General features: G+C 32.1%; 1 protein-coding gene across 5 annotated transcripts in view; it reads right to left on the bottom strand.

Moving 5' to 3' along the window:
• Positions 1-17,500, bottom strand: part of csmd3b (CUB and Sushi multiple domains 3b) — a 1,026,877-nt gene that overhangs the window by 877,440 nt on the left and 131,937 nt on the right. For all 5 annotated transcript variants that reach the window (XM_087296029.2, XM_087296028.2, XM_087296027.2 and 2 more), the window contains exon 2: positions 12,401-12,623. In XM_087296029.2, coding sequence (XP_087152155.1) covers positions 12,401-12,623 — 223 coding nt within the window. The remainder of the gene's footprint in view (positions 1-12,400; positions 12,624-17,500) is intronic.

The raw sequence follows: 17,500 nt of genomic DNA on the forward strand, positions 1-17,500 counted from the left end.
AAGACTGCTTGATAAAGCCTATTAGAATGAAGTTAGACTGATCTTATATTTCAAGTTATAAAAGCAAATAAATAAATAAAATACATTTTAAAATGCATGTAAGGGTTTGGTTTTATATTTAGGACAGATAGAGCTCAGTAAAATCACAGTTTTCCAAAATATCTAAATATTCCCAATAAGTGAGTGCAATATTGATAAAGTTCAACAAACAAGCATTTAAAATGGACAACTTGTTTCTGTTTTGCCACTAAAAATATTTTAAAAAGCTGGATCAGAATATTTGTGTAGCTTATTTGTTTTGCCCCTGCATGAATCTGTTTTTAAATGAATCATTCGAGTGAATGCTTTAAAAAATCCTTAATGAATCAGTCAGTTGAATGAATCACTTAAATCGTTCATTCATTTTCTTTTCAGCTTAGTCCCTTTATTAATCAGGGGTCACCATCGTGGAATGAACCGCCAACTTATCCAGCAAATGTTTTATGCAGCGGATGCCCTTCCAGCTGCAACCCATCACTGGGAAACACCCAAACACTCTCATTAACACTCATACACTACAGACAATTGAGCTTACCCAGTTCACCTACAGCACATGTCTTTGGACTTGTGGGGGAAACTCGAGCACCCGGAGGAAACTCCACACAGAAATGCCAACTGACCCAGCCAAGGCTCGAACCCACGACCTATTTGCTGCGAGACGACAGCGCTACCCACTGCACCACCGTGCCACTCACAAATAACTTGAATAATTAAACCGAGAACCTGCCTGATCTCAGGAAGAAATGCAACTCATTTAAGTTTTGTCAGATTAGTGGAGAATGTGTAATTCATAGAAGTTCAGTCATATGAAATTGTGCGACTTTAAAAAGGAGATGTGGCACCAAACCCCGAGCAAAAACCCAACCGTCATTGGGAGATGAGCAAATCATACTAAATTGTATGACTGTGATTGAGATACAAATTAGCTACTAATTAAAAAAAGTTATGGACTGCCATGAGATTGTGTTGAAGAACTCATTATAACCAGTAGTCGTCCCCACCTACTGGTAGATTTAGTCATTTTTACCACAACATTGGTTGAAAATTGTTAAAGAAGTTTAACTATCATAATTAAAATAGAAATCCAGAATAATATTGAGATAACATCCTTGCATATTTCTTGTACATGACCACTTTCATTATAATGGTTTTGTTATAGTAAAGGAGGTGTAAAAATTTTAAAGTAGTGCCTTACGTCTTATAATTCAATGTAATATCTGACAAAAGACTAGTCATAGATCCCAGTTATAAGAGCAACATGTAATAACTTTCTAGTTCATTTGTAACATTGCCAGAAGGTAGATTTTTCTGATGAATCTTCTGTTGAGCTGCATCCCAAACATCACAAATACTGCAGAAGACCTACTGGAACCGGCATGGAGCCAAGATTCTCACTGAAATCAGTCAAGTTTGGTAAAGGAAAAATCATGGTTTGGGGTTACATTCAGTATAGGGGCGTGCGACAGCTTGAGGTATCAAGACATTTGTGCTGCCCATTACATTACAAACTACAGGAGAGGGCAAATTCTCCAGCAGGATAGCGCTCCTCTTATACTTCAGCCTCCACATTACAGCTCCTAAAAGCATAGAAGGTGCTGCAGGATTGGCCAGCCCAGTCACCAAACATGAACATTATTGAGCATGTTTAGGGTAAGATGAAGGAGGAGGCACTTAAAATGAATCCAAAGAATCTTGATGAGCTCTGGGAGTCCTGCAAGAACGCTTTCTTTGCCATTCCAGATGACTTTATTAATCTTTTAATACAAATTTATTAATCAGTGATTTGAGTCAGTGCAGAGATGTATGGATGCAGTCCTCCAAGCTCATGATGGAGTCAGACACAATATTCATTGTCTCCACTGCAGCAGGACTTTATATTCTATGCTGGACATTATTTCTGTTCAGTGAAAAGAATTTGTCTTAGCAAAGTCAGACCTTACTGCCCAATTAAATTATTAAAAATCAAGGCATGATCATATTTTTTTATGGTAAAATAAACATAATCAAGAGGCCTTTGCCTTTCATATAAGCCACTTCTGATACCAAATGATCAACTAGAATTTATTATTTATCAACTAGAAGTTATTATTTGTTGTTTTATCTTGGTCAGTTAGAGCCCAGTGTATGTGTAACATCTTGTTTTATTAATATAGTTTTGTGCACTACACTAAACATGCAATACATTAAACACCACCACAAGCTGTGAAAAGGACAAAAAATATCCAAATTATCAAAAAGTAGTAACATAAAAACACCCACTTATAACAAGTCTATGAAATATACACAAAAAAAAAAAGCAAAACAAAGAAACATTAAGAAAAAAAAAATCTGCCTTTGTGAATCAACACATTCGCTTGTTTAGACTCGCTTTTAAAAAGACAAGAAAATAAGCAAACAATAACAGAATTGTCTTGTTTGGTTAAGCTATTTTTTAAATCCTATTCCCCTGTCAGAATATCTCAGAAAATAAAGAAAAAAGCTTCATTGTTGTCGTTTTAAATCACCATTTCATCTGCAACTAATGCTTTTAGAACCAGCTCGCAGTCTTCCTGCATTCTCTCTCCTCATACATATGCATTAAAGACACAGGTATCCATTTATGTTATATCTGAGCACCTCTTGATTTTCATGTTCCACCCATGCATCAATCCAGCATAGGGCTACACTATATTGGAAAAATCTGACATTGCGATATTCTCATCAAGATCATGTCTGTTGGGGCACAGGGAACAAACGCCAAACACACTAGGAGAAAATTCATGGTGGTCATGGGGTGTTTTTTATCTGTAAGAGCAGAGTAATTTTAAGGCATCAGAAAACTCCTGAGCTAAAGGAGTGGGTCAACATAATGATCAGAACATCCTTGTATGGCTGTTTGCTTTATTAAAAAAAAGCAAGGATTTCTGGGCATGGGACAATTTCTGGTTGTATATAGACATGGAATGATAACCGGTTTCAAGGTTTACTACAGTTTGGAAAAGTAAAAAAAAAAATCTGTTATACCGTTCCTAAGGTATATGTAAGTGTTTATATATATATATATATATATATATATATATATATATATATATATATATATATATATATATATATATATATATATATATATATATATATATATATATATATATATATTTTTTTTTTTTTTTATTATTATTATTATTATTTTTTACAACTATTTGATTTAGTTTAGGGCAACAGTATCTCCAGCAGAAAAGGACCCTCCACATCAAAAGCTACTGGTCAGCACATGATTCAGCAAACATTTGAGAAACAGATTGCTTATAAACCAACATCCTATTCTGCTATGGGCATCCTATGTGCTATGCACCGTAGTGCAGTGGCCTACTTACTTTACATTTAAAGCAAAGAAAGATATCCAAAGATGCCTTTTCCAAGTAAATAAATCAGTTTTGTAAACTAATTAAGATGGCAGGTTGATGATTTATTTTAATTTCTTAGCCTGACATGTTTACTGTTCCAAAATATTTCAATATCTTGTGTTCAATAGGAAAAAAAAGTTGTTGTTTTTTTTTACCCAGAACAACATATTTGAGAGCAGTAATCAAAATACCGTGAAACTTTTATCCAAGGTTTTCATTGTGAGAATCTTAGACCAGTCAATGCCTAGTTGTATGTGACATCTCTCTTTTCATCATAATAATTTTATTTATTTTTATTTTCCTTTAATTATTATTATATTATTTTGTAACTAATTAGTTTGTTTATTTATTCATTCATGCATTTGTTTGTTATATATATATATATATATATATATATATATATATATATATATATATATATATATATATATATATATATATATATATATATATATATATATAAATGCATTTATTTATTTGTTTGTTTGTTTATTTTTTCATGCATTTATTTGTTTATTTCTTAATTTTTTTGTTTATTTGTTTATTCATTTATTTATTTATTTATTTGCTTGTTTGTTTATTTATTTTGGTCATACATTTATTTGTTTGTTTGTTTATTTATTCATGAATTTATTTGGTTTGTTTGTTCAGTTGTTTGTTTGTTCATTTATTTATTTGGTTGGTTTATTTCATAGGCCCACATATATACAGTATACCTGTAGTATGTTTTTATTATATCCTGTCATGTAACGAAAGAAAACAATAAAAAATGTATGTAATAACAAAAAATTAATGAATAAAATTGGTGACATGGTGGTGCAGTGGGTAGCACAATCACCTCACAGCAAGAAGGTCGCTGCTTCAGGCCTCGGCTGGGTCAGTTGGCATTTCTATGTGGCGTTTGCATGTTCTCTTCATGTTCATGTGGGTTCACATGCTCCGGTTTCCCCCACAGTCCAAAGACATGTGGGACAGTTGAATTGGGTAAGCTAAATTGGCCGTAGTGTGTGAGTAATTGAGTGTGCGTGAGTGTTTCCCAGTGATCAGTTGCAGATGGAAGGGCATGCACTGCATAAAACATATGTTGGCGGTTTATTCCGCTGTGGTGACCTCGGATTAAGAAAGGGAATAAGCCAAAAAGAAATGAATGAAATAAATAAAACTGTTTATTAATATCTTTATCATTTAATCTTTAATAAATAATCTAATCCTGAGAAATGACATTGCAATATCAACACTCAAACAATATATACTGTTCAGCCCCAACACAGCCCTCCTCCATCAGGCATAAAAACAAATGGCCCATGATTTATGGCGATGGGTAGTTTTTGAGTGACAGGATGGCGATGAATAATTGCTGGTGGAGGCTTTGGTTTCCTCCGTCCGCCGCCGTTACAGACTGATGAATAATTACGCCAGCAGCGTCTGCAATTACACCTGCCTTCACTCAGTCACAGTCTGGCACACACACACACACACACAAACACTGATATTACATAAAGAAGCAGACACATGCATGAAGATGGAGAAACATACAGGACTGGAGGAAGATGAAAGACTCTTGGGATATGCAGGCTTCCTCTCGAATATATGAGAGTACAAGGGGGAAATTAATGAAATACTGCAGAAATAATAATAATAATAATAATAATAAATAATAATAATGAGCATAATAAAAATCATCATAATAATCATAATAATAATAATTTCACTTATATTATTTATTTATTTATTTATTTATTTATTTATTTATTTATTCATTTATTTTCTCCCAGGGGATATTTTTTGTTTATAAATCATACATTTTATGTATTTTATTTTGAGGGTATAGTGGGAAAATAGGAAAACTAAGACAGTCTGTAAGTTTTTCTATGTTGTATTGTATACTATTGTATATAGTCTCGATAAAACAAAAAAATATATAACATTAATAATAATAATAATATTAATAATAATAATAATAACAATAATAATAATAATAATAATAATAATAATAATAATAATAATTATTATTATTATTATTAATGTTATTATTATTTTTATTATTATTATTATTATTATTATTACCAGATAAATACAAATAGTAATAATAATAATAATAATAATAATAATAATAATAATAATAATAATAATAAATAAATAAATAAATAAATAAATAAATAAATAAATAAATAAATAAGACATAGTAATAATGATGATGATGATGGTTATTAAATTGTTATAAAATATTATTTTTATTAAATATAGATATTACTATGTTTATTGATATTCCTTATATTCTATCACAAACAAATCAAGTTTACAAAATAAAATACAATTATTAGAACTTTTTAAATCAAAATCTTTCTTTAGTTTCATTTACACCAGACAGCAGCAATACACCACAATGCGCTATAAGCCAGTCACAACAAAAACAAAGAGAAGACTAACATATACAAAGCACAAGTACGGTGGCCCAAAAAAAAGAAACCATAATTATAAGTCTTTGAATCAAGAGGTGAATCAGAGGTCTCTCTTACATGCTGTCATTACATTTCATTAAAGACCATGTTTACTAGTATTATAACAGCTATCTGGCCTCTATATGTCAGACTTTATCATTTACAAATAATAGCAGTCAATTATGCATCAGCCATGAGTCATATTTCACACAGAATAGCAGATGTTTGTGCAATTACAGTTTGAGTCGGGACGCTTAATTGCCTGCCAGCCAAAGGATCATTTACACCTATTTACAATTCGTTTTGATATTTTCCGAGCAAAGCTGTGAATGATTCAGACAGATCTGTACATATTTGAAGATTAATCACTCATATCTTCAGATGTCAGGCTCTGGCATTGTTCATTTATAATTAATTTAAATGCACAGCTCTTTTTAGAGGCCTGGGCAGGTCACATTAATAATAATTATGGATGTAAAACGAGGACAGAAAGCATGCATCGCCCATTCAGATCTGAGGCATCATCGCCCACGCGTCTTTCAGCGACAAGAAGAAAATGATAAAACAAATGAACTGGCAGTGCAGAAATGACACTCGTAACATTTATATACAGTCAATCTTGAAATTATTAGGGTATAAATAATTTCAGGCTTGTCTGTGGGTCAACACACATTCAGTTCGCTCAGACAAAGTTAATTAAAGCTTAATAAAGTCTGATCTATTTATTTAGGTTGTTAGTTAGTTAGTTAGTTAGTTAGTTAGTTAGTTAGTTAGTTAGTTAGTTAGTAAGTGAAAATCATAATTAGTTGATCCAGTATAATTATCTGTTTTTATTTACATGTATCGGGAGATTGTTAAAAACAAAAACAAACAAACAAATAAATAAATACATTTTATTTATGCATTAGTTTATTTGTTGTTTTGAGTTATTTTGCATTTGAAAGAAAAACATTTATTTAACAATGACCAAGAATGATATCCTTTTTAATATTATTATTATTATTATTATTATTATTATTATTATTATTATTATTATTATTATTAGTAGTAGTAGTAGTAGTAGTAGTAGTAGTAGTAGTAGTAGTGGTAGTAGTATGATGATGATGATTATTATTATAATTATTATTATTATTATTATTATTATTATTATTATTATTATTATTATTACTATTATTAATATTATTATTTTCATTGTTGCAATAACATGTAATATGTAATTGTTATAAGCATATTAAATATTAACTTATTATTATTATTATTATTATTATTATTATTATTATTATTATTATTATTATTATTATTATTGATAATATTTGAACATGTTTGGATATAATTGTTATAAACAAATGAAACACTACTACTACTAATAAAAAATAATATTCATTATTATTATTACTAATACATTACTACCATTTTTATAGTCATTGCTAAATTAAAATTGTTCTTTCAAATGACTCAAAGAAATAAATAAATTAAATAAATGTATTATTATTACTATTATTATTATTATTATTATTGTTGTTGTTGTTATTATTAATATTTCATTATTATGGATATTAAAATTATTATTATTATTATTATTATTATTATTATTATTACATTATAAAATAATAATAATAATAATAATAATAATAATAATAATAATGAATATTATTATTATTATTAATGATACTATTATTATTATTATTATTATTATTATTATTAGCATTATTAGCTTTAGCATTAATAGCATTATTATTAGCATTATGTTTTGTTATAATTGTTATAACGAAATAAATAAATAAATAAATAATAATAATAATAATAATAATAATAATAATAATAATAATAAAAAAATAAATTAAATAAATAAATGTTCTTATTAAATTATTAGCATTATTATTAGTATTGATATTATATGAACATATAGATGCACAAATTAAATACTAGTAATGTTATAATCATTGTTATTATTATTAAGCACATCTATTATTATTATTATTATTTTTATCATTATTATTATTATTATTCATTGTAATATTATTATTATTATTATTATTATTATTATTATTATTAGTAGTAGTAGTAGTAGTAGTAGTAGTAGTAGTAGTAGTAGCCATGGGTTTTTCAATTCCAAATAAATCCTAATCAATCAAAATAATTATCTTTGGGCGTATAGGTGAATAACTGTAATTGGTTTTATGAGTGACATGGTATTAGTGCCACAACCCCTAAGGATGACAGTAGAGGCCATAAAGAAGCAGAATATACAGTACTGTATCTCTCTTCAAACAGAAGCAGAGAGAAACTGAGAGGCTCAATTCCTAATTGCAGAGCATAATTTAAGCGTCTGAATAGCAACATGCAATTTGTCTGTGCTGCCAGTGAACACAGAGATGCGAGACACCAATGTAGTGCCTGCAGAATCCTGCATTATTTACTTCTTGAGCTGTTTAATTAAGCTCTGTCATTATTCCTCCTTCCTCTTCTCCACATCCACCATTTCTAATATCTCTTCCCTGCAGGACAGCGGGAGACGTAAATGAGATGCTTTTAATCAATGGAGAAGAAAAAAAGGAAGCTTTCCAAGACATCACTGCTTTACTTGCTTGTTGTACTTTTATCAGTTCAGTATTTGATTAATTTAAAGATCCTGCTTTGTTTATAATTGTAAAAATTATTTAATTATTATTTAATAATTAATGATTTGTTTAAAAAATTTGTCTGCTTTTATGTATTATTAATATTATTAATATTGTCTATTACCCTGGCTTTATAATGTTCATTCTATTTTCATTTATATGCTTTTTAAAATAAGATGAAAATAAATAAAATAAAAGTTAAATTAAATTAAATTAAATTAAATTAAATTAAATTAAATTAAATTAAATTAAATTAAATTAAATTAAATTAAATTAAATTAAATTAAAATTTAAAAAACTTAACACCTGTTTTTTATTTATTTATTAATTTTTTTTACATAATTTATCAATTTTTTATCTGGTATTACTATATCTAGAAATAAAAATAAAAAGGACAGGTTAGAGAGATTCCATATCATTTAGATTAACAAATACAATAAATAAATAGAATAAATAGAATACTTAACCAAATGAAATGCAAGTTTGCAGTTAACTCACTTGGTCCATTTATTAAATTATAATTACAGGCCAACATTCAGACAGGGTTTTCTAACCTCAATGTATTGTCAGGTGACATGGGTAATAATAACTTGCATTCTATAAATCATCACAGACTACATTTTCAGCAAAAAAATAAAAAATTAAATAATAATAATAAATAATAATAATAATAATAATAATAATGATAATAATAATTATAACGATGATAATAGTAAAAATAACAATAATAGCGATGATAATAATAATAATAACAACAATGATAATAATAATAATAATAATACAAATAACATTAATAATAATAACAACAACAACAACAATAATTATTATAAAAATAATACAAATACAAATAATAATAATAATAATAATAATAATAATAAAATATTAATAATAATAATAATAATAAATAATAACCATAATCATAATAAAAAAATAAATAAATGAATCATCCGGCCATCTTAAGTGCCCTGAGGTTGATTATTGTACAGTAAATGAACAGACATTTCAATTTTTGGGGTGCACTGTCCCTTTAACATGTATTCTAATGAATGTACTGTAATTTATATTTATATAGTGCATTTATTTCCATACACTCAAAGCGCATCACAACCATGAGGGGGTGTAACCACTAGTGTACAGTTATTTCATGACCAAAGAGAGTCAGGACCTTGGTTTAACGTGTCTTCCAAAAGACGACGCTCACTGACAGTATAGTGTCCCCTTCACCTATACTGGGGTATTAGGGCTCACACAGTATATAAAAGCAGCGATACACAGCAAAACATAAGCACTCGGAAACATATTCCAGCAACAAAGCCACACAGTGGTTCATCTGAAAAACCAGTCATGTCCCATATAATTGCCAGATCATAAACAGTAGACAGTTGCTCTTTACCCTTCATGCACACCAGCTTAGCAGAGAAGGTCTTAATAAATCCATGTAAAACCCTATAGATGCAAGGGCATACCCTTGAGATACTTTTAAGTATTTATGTAAAGTTGAAGTCAAAATGATTAACCCTCCTGTGAATCTTATTTCCTTTCTTATATTTCCAAAACGATGTTTAAAAGAGCAAAGATTTTGTCACAGTATTACCTATAATATTTTTTCTTCTGGAGAAAGTCTCAAGCTGTGATCATACCAGACGCGGAACGTGCAGATAAATAGCGCTATTTGTGCGTTAATAGCCGCGTGAACATTTGAGTTTACTCGCTTCATTCGCGCATCAAACCCCCCTTAATTTGCGCGTCAAACCCCGAATAATTCGCTCGTCAAACCCCGATTCATTCGCTCGTCAAACCCCGATTCATTCGCGTGCCAAATTCACTTCAGAACAGACGCGGATTCGCGTGATGGGCACGGCCTCTGTCTGCCCGGTGACTCTAGCTTCATTGCTAAATGGCTAACATGGATTTTATTAGGAAAATAACAGTGTTTATGTGCTTTATGAAGGCTGAAAAACAGTGTCGATACGTTTAGGGTCGTGTCTGAGTCCACTACATCCTTTCAGAGGTGCATCCAGCTAAACTCCATCAGAAGTTTAACTTGGATGACGGAGGCTTTCAGCGGTGCTTCTGACTGAGCCGAGAACAGTTTGATGAACTGTTGTCGGTGTTGGCTGGAGGATTTCCCCCAAGACACCAACACAAGCGCTACTTACAATCATGCCCCCACAAGAGCAAGCTCCTGATTGGTAAACTTGATTGGTAAACGAGATTTTTGAACTCGAGCGATTCATGCGAAACGCGCATTTAGCACATCAAATGCGCAAAACGCTCAATTCGCGCCGCACAATTCACGTCATTTGTGCTGTGCCATTCATGCAAATCTCACGGCAGGACGTTTATTCGCACATTTGCATTGACTTAACATGTTAATCACTCGCGCTTGCAGCATCTTCTGCATCTGGTGTGAACTCGGCAGTATTTGTTTTGTTTCGGCTAGAATAAAAGCAGTTTAACATTTCTTTTTTAACTATTTTCATGTTAATATTTTTCGATTGTGGTGATGCAGTGGCGCAGTGGGTGGCATGTTTGCAAACCAGCAAAAAGGGTGCTGGTTTGAACCTCGGCTGGGTAAGTTGGCATGTCTGTGTGGAGTTTGCATGTTCTCCAATGTTGGCATGGGTGAATTGGATCTCCTAAAATTGACCATAGTGTGTGTGTGTGTGTGTGTGTGTGTGTGTGTGTGTGTGTGTGTGTGTGAATGAGTGTGTATGGATGTTTCCCAGTGATTGGTTGCAGCTGGAAGGGCCTCCGCTGCATAAAAACATATTCTAGATAAGTTGGCGGTTCATTCCGCTGTGGCGACCCCATATTAATAGAGGGACTAAGCAGAAAAGAAAATGAATGAACGGATACATTTTTTGATTGTCAACAGAACAAACCATCATTATACAACGACTTGTCTAAATATCAAAACTTTAAACTAATTAACCTAGTTAAGCCTTTAAAAGTTGAAGTCAAAATGATTAACTCTCCTGTGAATCTTATTTCCTTTCTTATATTTCCAAAACGATGTTTAAAAGAGCAAAGATTTTGTCACGGTATTACCTCTAATATTTTTTCTTCTGGAGAAAGTCTCAAGCTGTGATCATACCAGACGCGGAACGTGCAGATAAATAGCGCTATTTGTGGGTAAATAACCGCGTGAACATTTGAGTTTACTCGCTTTTCGATTGTGGTGATGCAGTGGCGCAGTGGGTGGCATGTTTGCAAACCAGCAAAAAGGGTGCTGGTTTGAACCTCGGCTGGGTAAGTTGGCATGTCTGTGTGGAGTTTGCATGTTCTCCCATGTTGGCGGTTGGCGGTTCATTCCGCTGTGGCGACCCCATATTAATAGAGGGACTAAGCAGAAAAGAAAATGAATGAACGGATACATTTTTTGATTGTCAACAGAACAAACCATCATTATACAACGACTTGTCTAAATATCCAAACTTTAAACTAATTAACCTAGTTAAGCCTTTAAATGTGACTTTAAGCTGAATACTAGTATCTTAAAAATATCTAGTCAAATATTATGTACTGTCATGACAAAGATAAAAGAAATAAGTTATTAGAAATTTGTTATTAAATCTATAAGGTTTAGAAATGTGTGGGGAAATATACAGGAGGGCTAATAATTTTAACTCCAATATGAAACTTTATAGTCGACTGTAAATGATAGAGGAATGCATCAAACAATGGCCAAGTTAGAAAATAGTGCTTCATTTTTTTTAGCATAATTATCCAGGGAAAGCTCTTGGCAGCACTTTCATTTGGCTCCACAGTCAAGCTGCTTACAGGCACACCATAAATTACACACAGCAAAGTGCTTTCTGGATCATTCCGGTAATCACATATGAAGTTTCTACGCATTTATTCTTGCATTGAGCTCTGATACAATAACTGTGCGTGGATTAGAAACAGCACCCACCTCGTCCTGAAGTTAGCCGGATGCGGATGTCCGTCGTAGAGCGATAAAAAGTCATAGTCCTCCTCCACCGCGAATGACTGAAAGACTATTTGAATTCGGTTGCCCTCCTCTGCTACAATAACCCACGTACAGTTTGCCCCGTTCTGATATCCATATGGAAAACCAGGACTTTCAATGGTCCCATTTCTTCCTTTTAATGTTCCACCACAAGTATATATGAAACCTGTAAAGCAAAGAGAGAGAGAAGTGTTTACTAGAATGACAAAAACATGATGTGTTTCACTACAATGATCATGCTTTTTCAGTCAGTTTCTGTCAGTTTTTGTTTTTAACTGTTTGGCGCCATCTTGTGACCGAAAAATGCGCGGGCGATTACAACGTTATGCTCCTCCTGCTGTTTTAATTTCGGTCAGCTTTGCATTCGATTAATGAATTAACACAATTAATAAAGTTTTGTGTATAATGTGTATGTTTTGTCGCAAGTAGTCATGTCATAAGCAGGATAAAGTACATCCAGAAGTTTACACCACATTCATCTGGTAGTCACGTCGCTGTTTTTGACTGTTTGCACCATCTTGTGACTGAATAACGCACAGGTCAGTAAATCCTCTGTCAAACTGTTATCATTTCTGTCAGTTTTGAATTTAATTAATGAATTAGTAAACTATTACGTTTGTAGAACAACATTGTGTATAATTTGTATGTTTTGTGGCAAGCAGTCATGTAATAAGCAGGATAATGTACATCCAGGAGGTTGTTTTCACCAACTTTACATACACATTTTTCTGATTGTCTGTTACTTTGAGCGGTTTTTAATTTTTTGGCACCACCTTGTGTCTGAATAGTGCACAGGTTACTGTGTAGGCCTACTCCATGAGCTGTTTTCATCTCTGTCAGCTTTGTGTCATAGCAATTATTATTAACAATTACTTTTTTTTTTTTGGCAAGTAGTCATGTAATAAGCGGGATAAAGTACATCCAGACCAGAAGGTTGACTTTGGTAAGTTTGCACAACATTCATCTGCTTGTCTGTCATGTCGCTATTTTTGACTGGTTTGGACTGTTTGGCGCCATCTTGTGTCTGAATAAAGGACAGGTTAGTGTATATTCCATCAGCTGGCTTCATTTCTGTCAGCTTTGTCTTATTATTAATGATTACGGCTCAGAACAATGCTTTGTGCCTAATTTTTACGTTTTTGTAGCAAATAGTCATGTAATAAGCAGGATAAAGTACATCCAGAAGGTTGTTTTCAGCAACTTTACATACACATTTTTCTGCTTGTCTGTTACGCCGCTGATTTTGAGCGTTTTTTGATTTTTTAGCACCACCTTGTGTCTGAATAGTGCACAGGTTACTGTGTAGGCCTACTCCATCAGCTGTTTTCATCTCTGTCAGCTTTGTGTTATAGCAATTATTATTACCTATTACAGTTATTTATTTTTTATTTTTTTGGCAAGTAGTCATGTAATAAAAAGTACATCCAGCGGGATAAAGTACATCCAGACCAGGAGGTTGTCTTTGGTAAGTTTGCACAACATTCATCTGCTTGTCAGTCATGTATTTGACTGGTTTGGACTGTTTGGCGCCATCTTGTGTCTGAATAATGGACAGGTTAGTGTATACTCCATCAGCTGGTTTCATGTCTGTCAGCTTTGTCTTATTATTAACTATTACGTCTAAGAACAATGCTTTGTGTCTAATTTTCATGTTTTTTATGTGGCAAGCAGCCTTGTAATAAGCAGGATAAAGTACATCCAGGAGGTTGTTTTCACCAACTTTAGACCACCAGACATACCAAGTTGGAAAAAGGCATTTTCGGGGGATACAGAGTTGATTTGCGGGAGGTAGCGGATTAGTGGGTGCTCAAAGAGCGGGTGGGGGGGGGGGGGGGGGGGGGGGGGCGGGGGGGTTGTGGGTTGAGTAGTGAGCAACGTATCTGTTAAGGGGGGCGTGTGCGCGCGAGACGTATTTAAAGAGCGGTGGGGGTGAGTTGCGCGCAACGTACCTGAAGAGCTAGTAGGGATGCAGTGGAGAGAGGGGTGTGCAATAATTTAAGGACCGGGCAGGAGACGCGCGATTTCCGGGAGATTATCATTCATTTGCGGGCATCCGGGAATGTCTGTGCATTTCAGGGATACTCCCGCAACTTCCGGGAGACTTGGGATGTCTCGACCACATTAATCTGCTTGTCTGTCACGTTGCAGTTTTTGACCGGTTCTGACTGTTTGGCGTCAACTTGTGTTTGAATAACACACATGTTAGTGTATACTCCAACGGTTTTCATTTCAGTCACCTTTGGGTTTAATTAAAGAATTTATAAACTATTATGGCAATGTTTTGTGTCTAATTATTATGTTTTGTTGAAAGCAGCCATATAATAAACAAGATTTTGTACATCCAGGATGGTTGTTTTGCAGAATAAGCCCTTCAGTCTTGCACAACAGTGCTCTGCTTTGCGTCGGGTTGTAGATAAACCTGTCGGCTTATTCTGCAATAACAACCTCCTGAATGTACTTTATCCCTAACATTAATAACACACTCAAAACACATATTCCCAAAATAAACTTGATACATTTCAATATACTTTAAAACTAGACTACTGTAGACATTAAAACAGAACTTAATAAATAGAAATAAAATATTAAGATGCATTTCTGTAGCTCTGATTGATTATAAATGCAATATCGGCAGGGGAAATCACACACATTCAATTCACTCAAACAAAATGTCTTAAATGCATAAACCGAATGATACGTTGGACAAGCTTTAACACGTCTTATTTACAATGAAATAAATGCACAGAACCATCTAAAATAACACTGAAATACAGTATAAGCATTTCCATCAGAAGCACATGAAAGATAGAACAACATTAAAATGAATTATTTAAAAATAATATAAGTAATAAGTAAATACTCATCATAGAGTTACATTATTAAGGATCGAGAGGGGTCTGGCTGCAGACTCGGTGCAGTGCAATCTGAGCTGCATGCAATGCTTTTTAATGCGCTCACCTAACCCCACCCCTAACCCTACATGTCACAGTGATGTCACTCACTCCATCGAGTGCATAGAGTCTGATGTTGCATCTCTGAGTGATGCAATCTCAGCTTGCATCATCAAGGCTACATCCAGATACTATCGAAAGGATCTGGTATAATTAATCATGCCAATAATACTATTGAAAATGAAATCATAATACTAGGGTTAGAAAGAAAAACATTTACAGTATTGTTGAGCATTTGTAAAAGTGCTTAATATATTTATATATACATATATATATATATATATATATATATATATATATATATATATATATATATATATATATATATATATATATATATATATATATATATATATATATATATATATATATATATACTCTAATCGATGTTATTAATGTCTCAGTAACACTTAGATAAGGTTACATTAACATTGCATTTACATTACATCATGACTTATGCAAACTTCTATGTATATATACATTTTTAGTGTGTGTTTGTGTGTGTGTGTTTGTGTGTGTGTGTGTGTGTGTGTGTAAGTAAACAAAAGCATACTATAGCATTCATATGAACTAACAATAAAAAACAGCATTATTCATATACACACTTTAATCACATATAAAATTAATAAAACCACATATTAATACTACAGATATTTCCTAACACAGACATCTATAGCTATTGCATGAGTCCAGCAATATAAAGCATCATTTGACAGTACAATTTGATGAACATACAGCACCATTTACCCAAAAAAGTAAAGTTTTTAAAGTCATTTCCTCTCTGCACTTTATAAACTATCAAACTTCTGTGAAAGTGGTCATAGCCTTGCTTCATCGTAAATAAAACACTGCTATTGACCAATTAGCATCTCAGACTGGAACCTTCTTTCATAACCCTTTAAATAAATATCAAACAGATTTTGAGAGTATATTGATTTTTTTTTTATGTTGCTATGGGTATTTTCCAGTGATAAATAATGTAGGTGTGTTCAGTAGAGAGGTCGAAGCCTTGCTACAGTATATCATAAACAAAGTACATTTTTGATCAATGACCATGAAAGACTGGATCATTTAAAAAAATAAAATAAAAATAAAATGAAATAATAAATAAATAAAAACACAATGTACACAATAAACAATCAAGTCTGACTAGTCTGTGCAACACTAAAAAACAGCAACCTCAAATTTCGTTTCGTTCATCAATTAAACAAAAAATCTATGTGTATAACTTAAAAATAAATTTGAAACCTGATATTTTTTAAATGAATAAATAATAACAATAATAATAATAATAATATATGTGTGTGTGTGTGTGTGTGTGTGTGTGTGTGTGTGTGTGTATATATATACACACACACATATATATATATGATAAATTCTAGTCAGATTAAAAACCTTTGCTGTAATGATTTTTCAATGATATCATTATTTTTCAATTACATTTAAAGTGTACAATTTCCATACTTATAAAAACACCGGTAAACAGTCATTAATAAATGAGGTCTGACTGATTTCACATTCCAGTTTTTACTAAAACAGTAATACAGCTCTGATATCACACTCATTTCTGTCCACTGAGGTTTCAAAGAGATTAAAGACACATCCATCATTAGTCATTAGTCACAGAGGTCATTACAAACATATTAAACATGTCAAAACTGCTAGTAAAAATTAATCCAAAACATATCTGGCACTTGCAAATTTTGAAATCAATCATTAATCACAGTATGAAAATGTTAGGAACAACATAGAGGTGATTTCCTTGATTATATGACAAGTCCTATTTACAATAAGATGCAGTAAATAAGACATGGCAAATTTATATACCCGAAACTTTTAAAATACTTAAATAGTAGCCGCGAGTCCTGACCTAAACCTGATTGAAAATCTCTGGAAATGATCTTGCCTGTATTGTTTTTGTTATAAATTTCACTTCACACTATAGTCATTGCTGTTCAGTTTTGGTCACCGGACTCTCCACAAAATATTTTTGTTAATGTGATTGGTTATATAGTAAAATGCTGTACTACTAGTATGACATGTCCACTATTAAAATTCCTTATAAATTTGAACAGGGCAGAATATATTATTT

The sequence above is a fragment of the Danio rerio genome, chromosome 19 (assembly GCF_052040795.2).
Source record: "Danio rerio strain M-AB ecotype USA chromosome 19, GRCz13ab, whole genome shotgun sequence".
NCBI classification, from domain to species: Eukaryota; Metazoa; Chordata; class Actinopteri; order Cypriniformes; family Danionidae; genus Danio; species Danio rerio.